The sequence below is a fragment of the Halictus rubicundus genome, chromosome 15 (assembly GCF_050948215.1).
Source record: "Halictus rubicundus isolate RS-2024b chromosome 15, iyHalRubi1_principal, whole genome shotgun sequence".
NCBI lineage: Eukaryota > Metazoa > Arthropoda > Insecta > Hymenoptera > Halictidae > Halictus > Halictus rubicundus.
In genome coordinates this window covers 1,084,691-1,100,476 of record NC_135163.1, presented here as the reverse complement: position 1 = coordinate 1,100,476, position 15,786 = coordinate 1,084,691, and the positions used below count along the sequence as shown (strand labels likewise).

The 15,786-nt window shown below is 36.6% G+C and overlaps 3 protein-coding genes across 7 annotated transcripts; 2 read left to right on the top strand and 1 right to left on the bottom strand.

Annotated features, from left to right (window-relative positions):
* Window positions 1-416: 416 nt before the first annotated feature.
* On the bottom strand, window positions 417-10,690 carry LOC143361764 (uncharacterized). 2 transcript variants are annotated; one of them, XM_076801395.1, is made up of 5 exons: window positions 10,402-10,690; window positions 8,915-9,172; window positions 1,377-1,541; window positions 647-1,034; window positions 417-577 (listed from the first exon to the last, which is right to left on the bottom strand). In XM_076801395.1, the coding sequence occupies exons 1-5, from the start codon at window positions 10,507-10,509 to the stop codon at window positions 429-431; spliced, it is 1,068 nt and encodes a 355-aa protein (XP_076657510.1). In that variant the 5' UTR covers window positions 10,510-10,690; the 3' UTR covers window positions 417-428. The 2 variants fall into 2 exon arrangements, with proteins under 2 accessions (XP_076657510.1, XP_076657509.1); XM_076801394.1 differs by lacking the exons at window positions 417-577; window positions 647-1,034; window positions 1,377-1,541 and adding exons at window positions 7,188-8,428; window positions 8,513-8,637; window positions 8,698-8,838 and having other exon boundaries at window positions 10,402-10,666.
* On the top strand, window positions 1,801-6,661 carry Olf186-m (Ki-ras-induced actin-interacting protein-IP3R-interacting domain olf186-M). 2 transcript variants are annotated; one of them, XM_076801374.1, is made up of 6 exons: window positions 1,801-2,414; window positions 2,585-2,604; window positions 2,886-3,189; window positions 3,271-3,566; window positions 4,219-4,443; window positions 4,535-6,661. In XM_076801374.1, the coding sequence occupies exons 2-6, from the start codon at window positions 2,595-2,597 to the stop codon at window positions 5,587-5,589; spliced, it is 1,890 nt and encodes a 629-aa protein (XP_076657489.1). In that variant the 5' UTR covers window positions 1,801-2,414; window positions 2,585-2,594; the 3' UTR covers window positions 5,590-6,661. The 2 variants fall into 2 exon arrangements, with proteins under 2 accessions (XP_076657489.1, XP_076657490.1); XM_076801375.1 differs by lacking the exon at window positions 2,585-2,604 and having other exon boundaries at window positions 1,802-2,414.
* Window positions 10,691-11,403: 713 nt separating the features above from the next.
* LOC143361758 (dipeptidase 1) lies at window positions 11,404-15,784 on the top strand. 3 transcript variants are annotated; one of them, XM_076801378.1, is made up of 8 exons: window positions 11,405-12,188; window positions 12,872-12,998; window positions 13,466-13,637; window positions 14,200-14,637; window positions 14,770-15,028; window positions 15,202-15,286; window positions 15,350-15,459; window positions 15,585-15,784. In XM_076801378.1, exons 1-8 carry the CDS (start codon window positions 12,105-12,107, stop codon window positions 15,633-15,635), a joined length of 1,326 nt encoding a protein of 441 aa, XP_076657493.1. In that variant the 5' UTR covers window positions 11,405-12,104; the 3' UTR covers window positions 15,636-15,784. The 3 variants fall into 3 exon arrangements, 2 of the variants coding, with proteins under 2 accessions (XP_076657492.1, XP_076657493.1); XM_076801377.1 differs by having other exon boundaries at window positions 11,404-12,188; window positions 15,384-15,720; XR_013083515.1 differs by having other exon boundaries at window positions 11,406-12,188; window positions 15,202-15,459; window positions 15,585-15,622.
* The last annotated feature ends 2 nt before the right edge of the window (window positions 15,785-15,786 follow it).

Sequence of the window (15,786 nt, the reverse complement as noted above, 5' to 3'; positions counted from 1 at the left end):
GGTTGACGTTGACGTTGGTCCGATGCCGTTCATGTGCGGTAGGCGGCAGCTTTTATGCATAGAATCTTCGACTACGTGTAGTAGATGTTTTGTGTAACAAAATCGCGATAGACGTTTTATCAAACTATTGACTATTACAAATGTTCCCGACAAAACGAAGCTAGGGAACTAGTTTGCGTATTGCTATTGGTGGACTTAAATTGCTGATGACGTGAAAATAAATTCTTATTTTAACTTGTAGAATTACACACTCGGTACATCCTACGCGTAATCAAATATTTTGTACATTCTTTGATTCCATCCAGCAGATACGTATCAGCCGTTTTCTCCTTCTCTTACTATGTATGTCTTGGAAAAATACAAGACACGCTTGACGCAAGGTATCCTATCTGGACGTGTATAGAAAGACCAGAAAATATGTACAATCTTTAAGTTATATTTAAATCGTTTAAGTGTTTGCCTGTTTCCGAAACGGTATCCGCAGATGCCGAATTTTGTTCTTTTTCTTTCGCTTCTTCTCCTTCTTCCTCCTCTTCTTCCTCGGTTTCCGAATCAGTCGGCGGAAAATCTGAAACAGCTACCGAGAAGAACAGAATGTAATGCCAGTTGTCTGGATTTATGATTGCATAAACATTTATAAACTTACCAAGTCTATCTATCTTTTCCTGTCTGGCATCGGCGAGGAATTGTTCTTGTGCCGCTATAATTTCTTCTGAATTCGTGCAAAGCGAATATTTCTTCAGCAATTCGTCGTTCAATTCCAGAAAGGAATGACCCCAAGAAAATTTCCCAAGATAAAAATTTGCTTCCTCTGAAAATCCTGTTATGATTAATGCAGCTGCTATAGCTTCCACGCAACTCAATTGACAAGGTTTGCCATAATTGACTGGATTTGCGGCAACTAGAAACGGTAAAAGGCGAGGATTCGGAGTTCTCATTCTACTGAATGGAGTATCGTCCAAACGGGCCCAACTACAGTCAACAACTGCACAACCATAATCATGTACAATATCACGATCGGTTGGACTGACACACTGAAACAGAAAGTTTTGCTTGAACATTTTCACTGCCACGGATAACTGTACTCTCACAAGAAACCATCAATATATACGGCACAACATATTGCACATTGTTATGCTCATTGACCAGAATGCACATTTCACTCACATAGGTGCGCAATATGTTTATAAAGGAAATATAAAGAAAAGAATTCAAAGTTGGTAATAGTTGGTTCATTTCTTCATCTTCAGTACAACTTACATATATCATATTTACTTGTTTTCTTTTCTTCTAGCTAAACATATTTAGCCTATATTTATTGATAGATCTGTGAGGGCATATTTACAATTTTCGTTTATTATACATGCTAGATATACCTTTTGGCCGACTGGAGTCAGGACTAAGCCTGGAAACCGAGCACCTAACCTCAGTATTTTCACCAGACCATGCCTAACGAGTTTTCTACCGGAACATTTCTTCGGGTCGCATTGTCCAAGATCCCACATAGCGACCGGGAAAGGAAGGGACCATTTTTCGGTTTCCTCTAAATAAATTCGACAATATAATTTTTCGTATTTTCGTCAAAATCATGCAACAAAATGTACCTAACCTGGTTCTTCGTCCTCCTTATCAGATTTATCTCTTTCCTGGCGATATCTTTCTTCTTTTCCAACCACATGACGAGGTCGCCTCGTTAATATATTCTTTTTATTTTTCTTCCCGCGAGATGACATGAACGAAATCCCTAAATGATTCCTAATTTAGCACTGAAGAATCCGTACCCTTCGACGACTAAATACTTGTCAACACACCCACACAATTTTAACTCTGCCGATGCTATTGCATATACACGTGCGTGCAATGTCCATATGATGTATCGTCGACAAAATAATAATATATATATATATATATATCTTCACATACACACATCGAAAGAGCCAGATTTAGCTCAAATTCAAGAGATTATTATTTTATGATGTATACAAATGCATTTTTTATCTTTTGAAACTATAGTTTACACCTATCGAAAACACGCTTATGTAGTTGTAAAGATGTAGTTTATTTGAGACGCGTTCTTTGCGAACATTGAACACGCGCATATTTAAAAACAGAAATTATTTTTCTATAAAAATATACTCGTTTTATGGTTAGAACGCGTGAAAGCAAAAATATGATAGCGGTCAGGAATGTTTGTCTTGTATTTGGATACAATCCAATGGATAGTGATAGTACCACTGCATCAAACGGCCCTGAAACACTCCCATAGTGTGAGTAACAAGTGGCCGTTCTGTTCTCAATCGGTTCGCGGAGCACAAATCGTTCAGAGAACGATGCTTCTCTGAACATGTGTTTTGCAAGCGTTTCCATTCGTCTAAGAATGCATTGTGTGCTGTGATATTCCGTTTACTTAGAAGGTAGGTAGAAATTGATCGCATCGAATGCGATAATACGCTTGTAACATCGAAATTATAATCCTGCAACCTCACATAAAAACAATAACTGGCTAATGCGTATTTGTGCAAGAAGACGTGTTCCGTTTTCTCCGTTTTAATAACGTTCTTATTTTATTCGCGCTGCCCCGTAGCCCGTACGATATGGATCCAGGTACTTGAATAATGGTTCACATTTTTAAATAGATTTCTCAAAACAAAACTCGCAATTCACGTAATTATGTAATTGATGTGTACATAGAATATTACTTTACGCGCGTATATGATACACATATGTAGTTCCGCAAAAATGAATGTATATTATAGTAAGCTGCACATATTTAATAAAAATGCATTTTCAAGTGAATAATAAATGTATTCCTTTGAATCAAATTACTGCTGTAAATATCATGAGGTTTATATATCTGACTGTAATTATTGTTTAAATTTCATTAGAAAACAGTGGCACAGACACATTTATCAAAGTAACACATTGGCTGCGTGGTCTTTGGGAAATGAGACGCCGAACTGGCCCAGTTCAACAATGGGTTGATTCATTACCATTACCCGCAAAATCAAACTTATCAATGGCAAATCCATGTCAAGATGTACCTTTGGAACCAGTTAGTGCTTCTTCAATGACACCAACAGAGCCTAAAGACATTCCATATCCTGTGGGGATAAAATCCCCAACCATGACTATATCGGCGCCTATTAATGTTCCTAATATATCAAAAGTTAACACATCCGGCCTACCCAGGTATTATAAAGAACAGAATTTTTCAATGCCAGTTCACGAAATTACTAGCAGAGTTGGGAACTTAGTTCTGTTTAATTGCAGCTCACTGCCTCATAAATTGGTACGTGATCCAAGTTTGCAGTCTGATAGCAGCCATTGTAGCAGCGTGGAAAGCTTGTTAGAACTGAGGAAAGCAGATCCAGAAGCTATTTTACTTGGCCTAGGATTTGGTGGTTGCTCAGGCAGCCCTCAAGAAAATGGTTCTCTTTCTCGAATACCAAAAAGATTTTTACAGCCATCAAAGCTCAAAGGCATAGCCATAAATGATTTTGTGAAACACCAACAAGAAACTAGTGAATCTTTTGATTCTGTATCTTTAGGATATCGAGGATTAACAGGTAAAATGTAGAACAAATTGTTAATTAGTATTTCAAGAGTAATAATGAAATTTTGAATAACAAATTAGTTAGTCTATAAATGTCAATACATCCAATGGTAAACAATATGCACAAGTTTTGTGGATAAATTCATAAGAGTCAGTAGTAATACTATGTTATGGAAATAATAATTTTATAGGAAGCGATGGCACATTATCTGTGTCTCGGTTATGTCCACAACGCAGAAATTCTGGACCAATTAAAGTTGTAAGTCTCCTGACAGATAGGACGTACAATTTAATTACAAATTATGACTTTTATTTTGGTTTGTTGGTAGCTATTTGTGAATGTGTACGCATTTAAAACATATTTAAATATCTTTTGTTTTTGCTAAATTTTAAAGGAATGCATAATGTTATTAGTATATTACAATAGTATCAAAGGAAAAAATTTTCATTTATTATATTACGTAGAGCATATGTTTTTAACACAAAGAATTTGAAAATACCAAATGTTTTACCATGTTATTTATGTAGTATAGCTGATTATTACATTATTCTTTGTTGCTTTAATTCGTCATCATTATTATTGTTATTATGAATTATTGCTATTGCGAAGTATATTATAAAATTTTATTAAGAAGTATTAAATGATTTCTTATTATATTTAATAGGTTCACCGTATGTAGCACCATCAGAAATTGTACAAAAAATTATGCAACGTTTACGAGAACATGAAAGTCATGAACACGATCCATATGCGATGTACAATTCTTACGAGCAGTATAGTCCATTTCAACAAAGTGGTAAGCTTTCCGTACTATCACCGGATAATAGACAATTTTTGGAGAGGCCACGGTCGAAAAGTCCTGATATGCGTAATAAACGCATGATTATCGGTAAGAAACGAGTAAATTTTAAACTTTCCTTTAATTGAAAACATTGCAATTTCATGTAGCAAATTCTTGTATGAAAACATACATGCTTCAGGACAAAAGTCTTTTGCGTTTGGACATGACGGGGACCTAATTGAAATCAATCCTTCCGATGTGAAGAGAACGTGCGAAGACAATCTAAACAATGATCCTAATTCTACCGATAGATCACGAATATCTAGGAATTTAGAAAACAGGAACGTAGATGATGGTAAAGGGTGTGAAGATATGGCCATCCAGGAAATGGATAAGATAGTACCAAAGAAATTATCGTTCGACGACATCATAGAACTTTGTAACGATAACGTTAAGGAATCACTAGAGACATATACAGAGCATGTAAATGTACAAAACCCAAAATCGGAGGACGATATTGATTGCAAAGAGGATGACACCTTCCTGAATACAGCATTACTAAATTACTCTGATATTCGAAGAGCTAGCGATGGATTCTGCGATACGAAACAATCCGAAGAGAATTTATCGATGGAACAGGCTAGGAGACACAGTGATAGTTTTGTTCACGTGATTGAGAATGGTAGTAATGAGTCCGTTTTATCACAAAGAAGAAAAACCTTGAGACGCCAGGCTAGAATAAATGATATAGATGCGATAAATTATTGTACCTCCAAAATGTGTATTTCGGATACAATGGAAGAGAAAGTAATACACTCACAGGAAAAGATAGATATCGGTGAACACAGTAAGAACACTCAAGCGAAATCACTACAAAAGATTGATGAAAGTATAAAATCAAAAAATACAGACGAAAGTTGCAGTAGACACTGTAGTGTGCTTTCAAGAAACATAGATGATTCAACTCAATGTATAGATGATAGTTTAGATGAAGAAAATCAACAACATAATGTCAGTAAACACTATGTAGAAAAAAGTCAGTCCTTAAGACAAACGTGTATTGATAGTGGAGAGGGTACAACAAATTGTTGTTGTTGCCGAACTGGTTCTAAGAAGTATTGGAAAAAAATGGACAAAATTATCCAAGAGAATAAGAATTTTGAGAAAATAGTGAAAAAAAATAGGAGGGAAATGGCGGAAATTCGTGAAATGTTAAGCAGCGTATTATCCGTTCGGTTGGAACCTGGTTTTTGATCTGAATAAATAAATTTAATGCCAAAACCATTGCCGGCAACAAGTGAACGGTGACAATGATTGATTACACGAATAGAGAAAGCATTTTATCTCGTGCAATATGTTTCCAGTTCCACTTCGCTGATCTATTTGAAGAATGAAATATTTATTTTACACGTATCAGTAAGTAGCGCTATGTAAAGGCATTTTTAAACACCACACTTCTAGTAAAACTGGCACATGGAAGTATCTCAGGAAGTAATTAGTACCATAATAACTGTCAATGCCAATGGTTCGTGTACGAAGGAACATCTTTATTCATAACAGTTGCGTTTTCGTGTTTTTATAGTTATAAATAAAGATGTAACTATTTTGTTATGTTTTTAAATTTTATTCTTATTATATAATAATATAGAACAAATACCAATGTTCAATACACAATAACATTTACAAATAAGTTCTCATTGTCACATACAATTATAATATTTCGTTATGTTTGAATCTTACTTTTATTGTAATATATTATACTTGTTACTTTTAGCAGATTTCTTCTCTGTTGAACATTTGAAGTTATATTATTGTTACATCAACGTACGAATAATTTTACAGTTTGATCGTGTGTATATGCAATAGACTATAAACATGATTAAAATAATTTAAAAATCTTTTATTAAAATCAAAACGTATAATGCTACGTTACATTCCCAGGGTCAATTAAAGAAATTCGTAGAATTTCAAGTCGTAATTTTGTCCAGCAATAATGTGATAATATTGTGTAATAATTAATACATTATTTATTGCATTCTCTTATTTATAATTGGAATGTAATAAATTAGTAAAATATGTAAAGGTTACTGAACATTGGTACATACGTGCAATGTCTTTGTTCAAATTCAGAATATATTTCTACTGTTTGTACAGTCTTGATACTTCATTTACAATTGCGGCCGAAAAAACAGTCAAACGAAAACGTTTTAGAAAAGAAAAAAAAACATTTTTTGTAAATATTTAACGATTGCTTATATTTGTAGCGCGAACATCAATGTCAATAAACTACATTCCAAATCTGTGTGAACAGTGAGTTTGTTTCTAATAGTATATATTAAATGAAAAATAAATTGTTAGCGTCGACCTACAAAGATATGAATGTGACAGTTCATACTTATGAATTGCATAAAACTAAAATATATATTTTTTATACTATATTTTCTTTCCCTTAATATTATATATTATAGAATATAATACATAATAAATTTTTAGCATCTTCAAAATGACAGACGACCCAATATTGAGATAAATACTCTAAACGAATTATAGTGATTGCTACACAATTTTTTCTAATCTGTCTTTTATTCAAAGAAAAAAAACAAACTATTTTGCCCATTTTAAACTTTCTTGCCTATTTTGATGTTCACACTACCTTGCATTCTTCGCTTTAAGGAATAGACACTCCAAAATAGTGTAGTCGCTTTTAAAATTTATTCGCACAACCAGTATAAAGAGAGAGAGAGGTCTGAACTGTAAAAAATCTGGATGTGCGCAGCTTTTATTTGATAAGGTTATAATACTCTTGTTTGTGCTCAAGATTCTCTGTACTTTATGGTTACAATTAATAATAATTTGTTTTTAGTACGAAATGAATATTGATTTATTTGAGCGTCTCGGTAACATCAATTATATTTCAACGCAAACGCTTACTAATTCAAGAAAATATGAATATAGGAGACGTACTTATAGGTACTACAAATAGAAACACTTCAAGTACAACTTTAAATATTCTTCTTATCCGATAATATCTGAAATTTTAGGAAGAGAACTCATAGAATTATTTTCAAATATATCATTTAATGTTTAAAATTTTAAACTTATAAGGAAAATTATATTCCTTACTATATGCCTACATTCCAATAAGTTTGATGTACATAGATTATACAAACAGGATAGTCGTTTTTTGTTTTGTTTAAGAAACGATGAAATGTACAAATATGGGAACACTGAATAAATAATTAACACAATTTGTTTTTACCCTCTTCTCTTTCTTTCTTTCTTGAATGCGATCCATAATTTGTATCCATAAAACTAGTCCCAACATGATATATCACCGAACATGATTCGTGACAGTACAATTTAATTTCTTGTTCACACTATTGCTATCGACATAAATTCATTATACATTATACACTTATGGCCACGAAAAATTCCCCAGAATTTAAATGAAAAATTGGGAACAACATGATTTTTCAGGGAAATTACACAATGGTAGGAACACAACACAAACGGTAACTGACACTGTGATTTCTATATCTAACGTTTTGCATTTTGTTGACTAAACATAATGCAAGGTTTAATTACTCAAAGTAACACTATACGATATAAATATTTAAAGTACAGTAGACGGCCATGTGAATTTTGAGATCATGATTGTGACTGTTACAAGGAAAAATACAAGACAGCATTTTAAAAATAATTTGTAGTTGAAATAAGCTTTCAAACTTTGTAGAAACTATAAAATATAAAATGTGAGTGGATATTGTATATTTAAATAACTGGATAATGATAAAGGTTTACAAGTAGCTTTACCGTTAATTGAAGCGAGTATCTGGATTCGATAATGCAATCAATTATATGTAAAGCTACGCTTTGTAACAAACTAAGATCCATGGTCCACTCAATTTTATTCTCAAACACGAATCTGCTAGAATATCAATTTGTAAACTGCTTCTATGTGTTTTCGTAATATGCTTGTGTAGTGTTTATTGTGTACATGTGAATGTAGATGTATTCTTTCTTAGCATACCTTAAAATGTATATAAACAAATAAGATCAATTCTGATCTTATATTTAGTCTTCTTTTTCTTCCCTGAAAAGAAAAGAAGAAATAAATGATTTCCTCTACGATTCCAATTAAAATATAGAGCAAATATAAAGAAATCGAAGAACTTACTTTACAACGTCCTGTTGTTGCTGATCAAGATGAAGTTCAACAATTGTTTCTGTTCTACTTTGAACTTTGAAAGTAACTTGTGCAGCCAAGTATTTATCTTTGTTATTCACTGACCATCCAGAATACTGCAATAAACAAAAGATTGAAAACCTTGCAACAAGTCCAGGTAGAGATTTAAAACTTACGGTTGATGTGCTTTTGTACAATGTTTTTCCTTCTTCTTTGAAGGGTAAAAACTTTTGTAGTAACGCTTTTCCATCTATCCTCCATAACGTTGGTTCCGTGCTTCCGCCGATATCTGCTTTTGCGACAACAAATGCGCCAGACTGTAAAAACGAAAATGGACAATAGAAACAATTCATTGTTCCTTCATTAATTAAGCAACCTTGTGCATCAACATACAGTAAAATCTTTTGGCGTTTCTCCAGAAGATTCGTTGAAGCTATTATCATCAGAGTCCTCTTCATCTTCATCTTCTTTCTCATCTTCTTCTTTCTTGGATCGTCTCTTCTTTTTAGGTTTCTTTCCTGTGTCAGAATCTGACTCGTCATCTTCTTCATCATCTTCTTCCTCGTCCTCTTCTTCTTCTTCGTCCTCTTCCTCTTCTGAATGTTGCCGCTTTTTGGCAGCTTCTCTCTGAGGCCTCTTCTTAGTACCACTCTGAGTAACATTAATTAGAACATATTCTATCAATATTTAAAAATGAAAATGGTACATGAAAACTGATGACAGTAGGGTTGATACATTAATAAGTTGGCTGCCATGGTGGTCTTTACTGACTGCTGCTGACCAACGCAACTGAACTCGATAAAACTGCATAAACTTTGTAAGCAATAACGTTTATAATTTTGTAACTGCAACTAATATTAGAATAGTCTTTCACAATGATACGTGTATCTCAACCTTTTTATTTCTAGTATTATAAAATCAAATATACATACATTTGTATGATGTGATTCTAATATGGACAATTTCGCTCCAGCGCTGGAGGCAAAACCAGCAAAATACTTTTGGCAGTCAACGAATTAAAAACAATCAATTTTTAAAAAATTGCTACATATAGCGACTGTAAAAAAAAAAATTTCGCCACATAAAACGCATCTTGCACGCCACTTATAATTTTACCCGAATTTATAAAATCGATCGCAATCCGGAAATAAGAGAGAAACTGTAAAATGCATACACGAAACAATCACTTACGGCGCACGCATGTATGCATACACCGCACAGGTAGTAGTTGTACTGTTTTGAAGAATTCATTGGCCGGCGCCACCGACTGACCGGCCGGCAACGATAATTCGCGGCAGTGGCGACGACAGACGCGACTTCGCATTTATGGTCGATAAAAATGATTTCGCATAGAAAAATTACGTCGATCGAGCATAAACCTTGTCCTTGTATCACCAATCACTGATGACTTTCATGTATTCACGATAAATCAATCTAAATCATTTGCTATTGTAGATAAAAGTTTCGCGAATGTACGACGTACCGAGTAACGTGTTTGTCACGGGTTCGACGGCGCTGTTAACACAGCCAATTCGTATTTGAGAAGATTAATGAAAAACGACTTGCATTTGACAATAACATGGCGAGTTGCGTAATATAAACAAAGAGCAGGAAAATATTTGAACGGGATCGTTTAGTTAATTTTGAAAAACGTTAAAAACATTTCCGTTACTTTCTCTGAAAAGTAGCGGATCGAAACGAGAGATTCCGATTGACAGATCTTTACTCGTGAATAATGGCGTATAAATGTTTTCGCTCGAGCTCGATTCCGATTCGTGAGTCCTCTTGGAATATGGACAATTACAATCGGTAAGGAAACCAGGAAAGAAATATTGAAAATACATAAGAATAAGGAAAGCAAAGCGTTAGCGTGGGCTTACTTCGACTCCGGGCTCCGGAGTCCACTCTTCTTCAGAAGCCCCCTCCATTTCTTCTGGATCGTCCGCAGAATATTCGTCCTCGTCCGACACGTCCTTGGTTTTCTTCATGTTGCTTTTACGCGAAATGTTTGCAAAGTTTCCCGAGGGAACTCACTGAACGAGAGAAACAGTCACGAGACCACGTACAAATCGACCAACTAGTACGGAACTACCGCAAACAATATGGCGGTGTACGGCGGCAGGAATTGACTATTGCGCATATCCTCCTGCGCAGCTCGGAAGCGACGCGTGTCCCGTAGCTTCCTACGCGTTTCTATTAGCGCGGGATGCATCATTGTTTCAAACGAAAGACGAGCATCTTGGTGTTTCCAAATCGCAAATCGTGGCCAAAACCTCAAACGAACTTCAATGTATACGAAAACGGATATATTAGGGTTTTGGGGCTGCTAATTACAAATCTGAACCTAAAATTTTTGAAAACAAAAGGGCGAATCCAATATCACGGACATGTTCCAAAAATGTTGTATTTCCTTGAAAGGGGTAATTCCTGAAATTTTTTGGAGTAACTTTTGCCTTTGCGAAAACGCTCTTCGAGGCTTTCTTAAGGAGTTATTAACGAAAAATACGGACCAATCAGAGCGCGGCTACAGCGGACGGATTCCGGCTCGGTCAACGCTAACTCCACGGTCTGCTGCAGCCGTGCTCTGATTGACTAGTGTTTTTCGCCGCGGAGAACATTTTCACAACGACAAAAGTTACTCTAAATGACCTCAGGAATCACCTCTTTCAAGGAAGTAAGTACATCATTTTTGGGACACCCTGTATATTAACAAATTATAGTTTCTGCTATAAAACTGATATGGCAGCGTTTTTGGGATGGAACCTGATATACAAATTTGTATAGTAGTGTTTTTAGGTCGCTAATTATAATTTGAACTCTATTTTTAAAAATTTTAATATTTAAGAAATTAAATTTTCCGCACCAGAAATCGTAGGACAATTGTAAATGAAAATTGATAACTTACAAATCGTTTATTTATTTGTTTATGGGTGAAAACCCATAATGTATGATTAGACATAATATTATAATATCAAAAACAGAAAATCAATAAAATATTCTGCATCATAATAAATGGTCTTACAAACAGGGAGACACATAATATCACCATATCTTTGCAAATACTGAAAGATAACAGTATCAACTACAAACTCCAACACAAATTTTAGCCTGATTTTGTGTAATACATAAGTTTTACTCTACATGTTCAATATTTATCCTTAAAATTTTTCTGATGTATTCAATGTGATTTAGTTTGAATCTTCATATTAAGCGTTTCATGAATGTATATTGAACAAAAAAATAGGACAAGAAATGGTTGCACACGTGACAACATTGCGGAGATTCATTAATTTTATTATCAATGATTATTAACAATTCATAGAAACATTTGATACGCTATAGTTGAGTATTGGCATGCTCGCGTGTACTTTTGCTTATTCGACCCGCCGATTTCTCGCCGATCTTACTGATTGGACGAAAGTTCGTGGATTTAAAAGAGGTTTATCGGTCGCCCAATATCGGGTCGATACGAGAGCCGACGCATGCGCCATGCCCCACGAAACGAGACGCTCCCTTCGATATTTGCTGGTCCTGAGGAACGGTTCTCGCCAAGGCGACACCGAGTTCGCGAAAACAACGAAACATGTTCGAACTTTATGGAGTTAATAAAGATGGTATGGTTTACCGGCCACCCCCTCCGAGAAGAAAAGAAGTTGACATTCTAGAGGTAAGTCATGCGACCGTTTGATTGATCTGTTAACTCTAAAATTGCCGAGAGGTCTAAGTGACTTGTTTTGAATTTTTTAGAAAAATGATAAGGGTGCATTTGTTAAGACTTGCCGTAAATTTTATGATAATACGAATAAATGAATTTATTTAATACTGTCCCATAGAGGTGTCTTCAACTTTTCAGTCATCGTAAAATGAAAAATCGGAAATAGATCATTTTGACTCGTCTGGTAATTCTAATGTTGATGAGAAATTACTTCTTTACAGCGCGTCAACCGAACAGAATTTGGTGACAAAAATGAAATTTTAAGTATCGATGATAAGGAGGGAAATTTTGTATAAATAATCAATAGAATTATAGTGTTAGAAAATATATTTTATTATGCATAATAAATATTATTTTACGTTATAACAAGAAAATTTTGTCCACCAAATGCAATAAATCTTGACTGTTTTAGAAAGGTAATCAGTTGCTGTTTGTTTATAAATTGTAAATTGTAATTGTAAATAAACATTAACAATTACGTCGAAACGTGCGCGCAAAGTCTGTTAGGAACAGAAAATGGATTTTATCATTTTTGCCGCACGAACAACGTAGTATGCGTCGCGGAAAATGAATTTACGTTCTGTACATAATAGAAACCGGCTTGTTTTCTTAAATGAGAAATGATATGTTTGCAGACTTGCCTGCAGCTATCGTCGCCGGAGTTGATGAGGAAATTGCCTAACGGTGATGCGCTGCACCATGCGAAGGATCCGGGTGTCTCCACTTCCTTGGACAAAGACAAAGATCCGCCGAGAGAACGTGGTACGCCGTTCTCGCAAATCATTAGATATAGCCGACTGAAATTGTATAGGGTACGGGACCCAATTACTGTGGGGATTCCAATTATTATGCCTGTATCAATTATACTCGTCTTTAAAGCATAATGAATGTTACAAAAGAGATATACATATAACATACATATTAACTGATTATAATGAAAAAATTTAATATCTCTTTTTTAATATTCATTATGCTTTAAAAATAAGTATGATTAATGTAGGCACCGTAATTGGTACCTCCACACTAATTGGGTCCCTTATCCTAGTAGTCATCAAATATCGTGGATTACTTTTTTAGTTTTCTTTGAATTTATACATCGGCAAATTACTGACGAAACACATATAGCTGAATGGAGATAGTTTCGGGAAAGACATTTCTAATCTATATGAAATCTAACGAGATGGAGATAAAGGTATAGAAGAATTCACTTGTTCTTTGCGCACGTACAGGACAGAGCATGCTGAGACGGTGGATAGTTATGGCAGGTTTCTTTTTCCTCGGATGCGCCCTGGTCGCTGGCGTGGGATTACCTCTAGCTTTGGAACTGCGAAGTTCACACTTATTGGAGGCTAGACTTAAAGTGGTGCGACGAATGCTCTCCGAAATTCCTCTGGTTGACGGGTAATCGTAGAAGACAATAGTACCTATTTAACAGACTCATTTTCTTCTCACTTACGAAGAAACGGTAACTGTTGCTATAGCCGGAAGACAGTGCGAAATATTGAAAAAGGATGAAATATATTCTTATAAATGTAAACGTACTTTATCTGACACTAAGATCGTTCCACGCGAAATCGGACTACTGTTTCGGATTTTGTTCAAATTTGGAGATGTTCTAGTGTTTAGTGGTATATAAACGCATCTCAAAGATTTTTCAAAGTTTTAAAAATTGTTGGTTTTAGAGACATTTAAAATAAAATTATAACGGCTGAACTAACCTGTTAAGTGGGTAGTACTGTATTGCATATTAGCGCATAAAGAATAATAAAGTGGTCGGGTCGAAATCCTAGAAATTTATAAAGATAGAGATGATCGCGTAACATACATGATACGTCTTCCGTAATCGAATGCTGACATGCTTATATTGCAACATTTTTTTTCGGGAATCCGACCCGACCATGACCAACGTTCTTGGGTTCTCGGGCATCTCGAACGACATATTAAATTTGAGACGACTTTTCAGGCACAATGATTTCGCATGGAATCTTCGGAAGCATCAAGGCAGCATGAAACTGCAAGACTTTCCGTTCAACGAGGACTTGTCGCGGAACGGAAGCTGGGGTCCCCAGTGGCAAACGGATCTCGTGCGATTGCGTGAGGGTATCGTTGGCGGGCAATTTTGGTCGGTGTATGTACCCTGCGAGGCACAATTTCTCGACGCCGTTCAACTCACTTTGGAGCAGATCGACGCGATACGTAGATTGGCGGGCAGGTATCCGCAACGGATGAGGCTGGTGACGAGCAGCAAGGAGTTGGAGAAAGCGCACAAGGATGGTGTGATGGGTAGCTTGGTTGGGATTGAGGGTGGCCACAGCATCGGCACCTCTATGGCGGTGCTGAGGAGCTTTCAGCGGCTCGGTGCGAGGTATATGACTTTGACGCACAAATGCAATACCCCTTGGTAAGTCAATGTCACGGTAACAAAGAAAGAAGGGAAACAGAGAGAGAGAGAGAGAGAGAGAGAGAGAGAGAGAGAGAGAGAGAGAGAGAGAGAGAGAGAGAGAGAGAGAAAGTGCTAATCTCGTATTCCCAGGGCGGATTCGTGTGCGGTGGAGGAGCCCAGTGCCATAGCAACGATGGATTTTCATAGCAACGGGCTGTCGGTGTTCGGCAAGGCAGTCGTGAAGGAATTGAATCGTTTAGGAATGCTAGTGGATCTGTCGCACGTCTCAGTCAGAACGATGAGGGACGCTTTGATGATAACGAAGGCGCCAGTGATATTTTCTCACAGCGCTGCCAAAGCGCTTTGTAATTCGTCCAGCAACGTTCCGGATGACGTGCTCCGTAACTTGGTGAGAAGGAGGATTCGTCGGCGAAACTAATTTAACTTTTCTCCGAGCAAATTCGTTTTCGTTGTCTCCTCGTCGGTCGCGCGTAACGCGCGCTCGGCGCGACGGTTTACGGCGAATCGTCACGTAGCGTCGCGTCGCATCGTTCAGAATCATCGTTTTCATCTTTGTTTCAGTCGGTGAACGGTGGTCTGGTTATGGTCAGCTTCGACAGCGCGCACTTAAGCTGCGGCGATAAGGCCACCATGTACGACGTGATAGGTATGAGCGCGGCGACGCGTTAAAATATCGACTATACTTTCGAGAAATCCCTCACGTTCCTAGAAACGGACGACCCGTGTGCTTGCTTGCCTTCCAGCTCACATCAATCATATCCGGCGAATAGCTGGCGTGAACCACGTGGGTCTTGGGGCCGGTTACGACGGTATATTAAGGTTAGCGAGCTATTTAAATGTTCCGACTATCGCATCGAACGAGCATTTTGATTCGGTGAACGCTGGCAACGCGTATACTCTCGGACGATAATAAGCGGTACCTCGATTCGTTCGCTTCCGTTTAGCCCGCCGATCGAACTCCCGGACGTTTCCGGTTACCCTCTGTTACTGGCTGAGTTAACGCGGGACCGAAGATGGTCGGCCTCGGATATCAAGAAGTTGGTCGGTGGGAATCTGTTGAGGGTGTTGAAGGAAGTGGAAAACTACGCTGCCACTGTGTCGCATCAATCCCCGAACGAGGAACTGATCCCTCAGGAGCTGATCAAG

Excerpts from the sequence above, each read along its gene's own strand:
- LOC143361764 (XM_076801395.1), bottom strand. The coding sequence starts at position 10,509 with ATGAAGAAAACCAAGGACGTGTCGGACGAGGACGAATATTCTGCGGAC. Across the intron at positions 1,035-1,376 it reads TGACTCCAGTCGGCCAAAAG|TGTGTCAGTCCAACCGATCG; the intron begins GTATATCTAGCA and ends TTTCTGTTTCAG. Across the intron at positions 578-646 it reads GGAAAAGATAGATAGACTTG|CTGTTTCAGATTTTCCGCCG; the intron begins GTAAGTTTATAA and ends TCTTCTCGGTAG.
- Olf186-m (XM_076801374.1), top strand. Across the intron at positions 3,190-3,270 it reads AACACATCCGGCCTACCCAG|CTCACTGCCTCATAAATTGG; the intron begins GTATTATAAAGA and ends GTTTAATTGCAG. Across the intron at positions 4,444-4,534 it reads TAATAAACGCATGATTATCG|GACAAAAGTCTTTTGCGTTT; the intron begins GTAAGAAACGAG and ends TACATGCTTCAG.
- LOC143361758 (XM_076801377.1), top strand. The coding sequence starts at position 12,105 with ATGTTCGAACTTTATGGAGTTAATAAAGATGGTATGGTTTACCGGCCA. Across the intron at positions 12,999-13,465 it reads AGATCCGCCGAGAGAACGTG|GACAGAGCATGCTGAGACGG; the intron begins GTACGCCGTTCT and ends GCGCACGTACAG. Across the intron at positions 15,029-15,201 it reads ATGACGTGCTCCGTAACTTG|TCGGTGAACGGTGGTCTGGT; the intron begins GTGAGAAGGAGG and ends TCTTTGTTTCAG.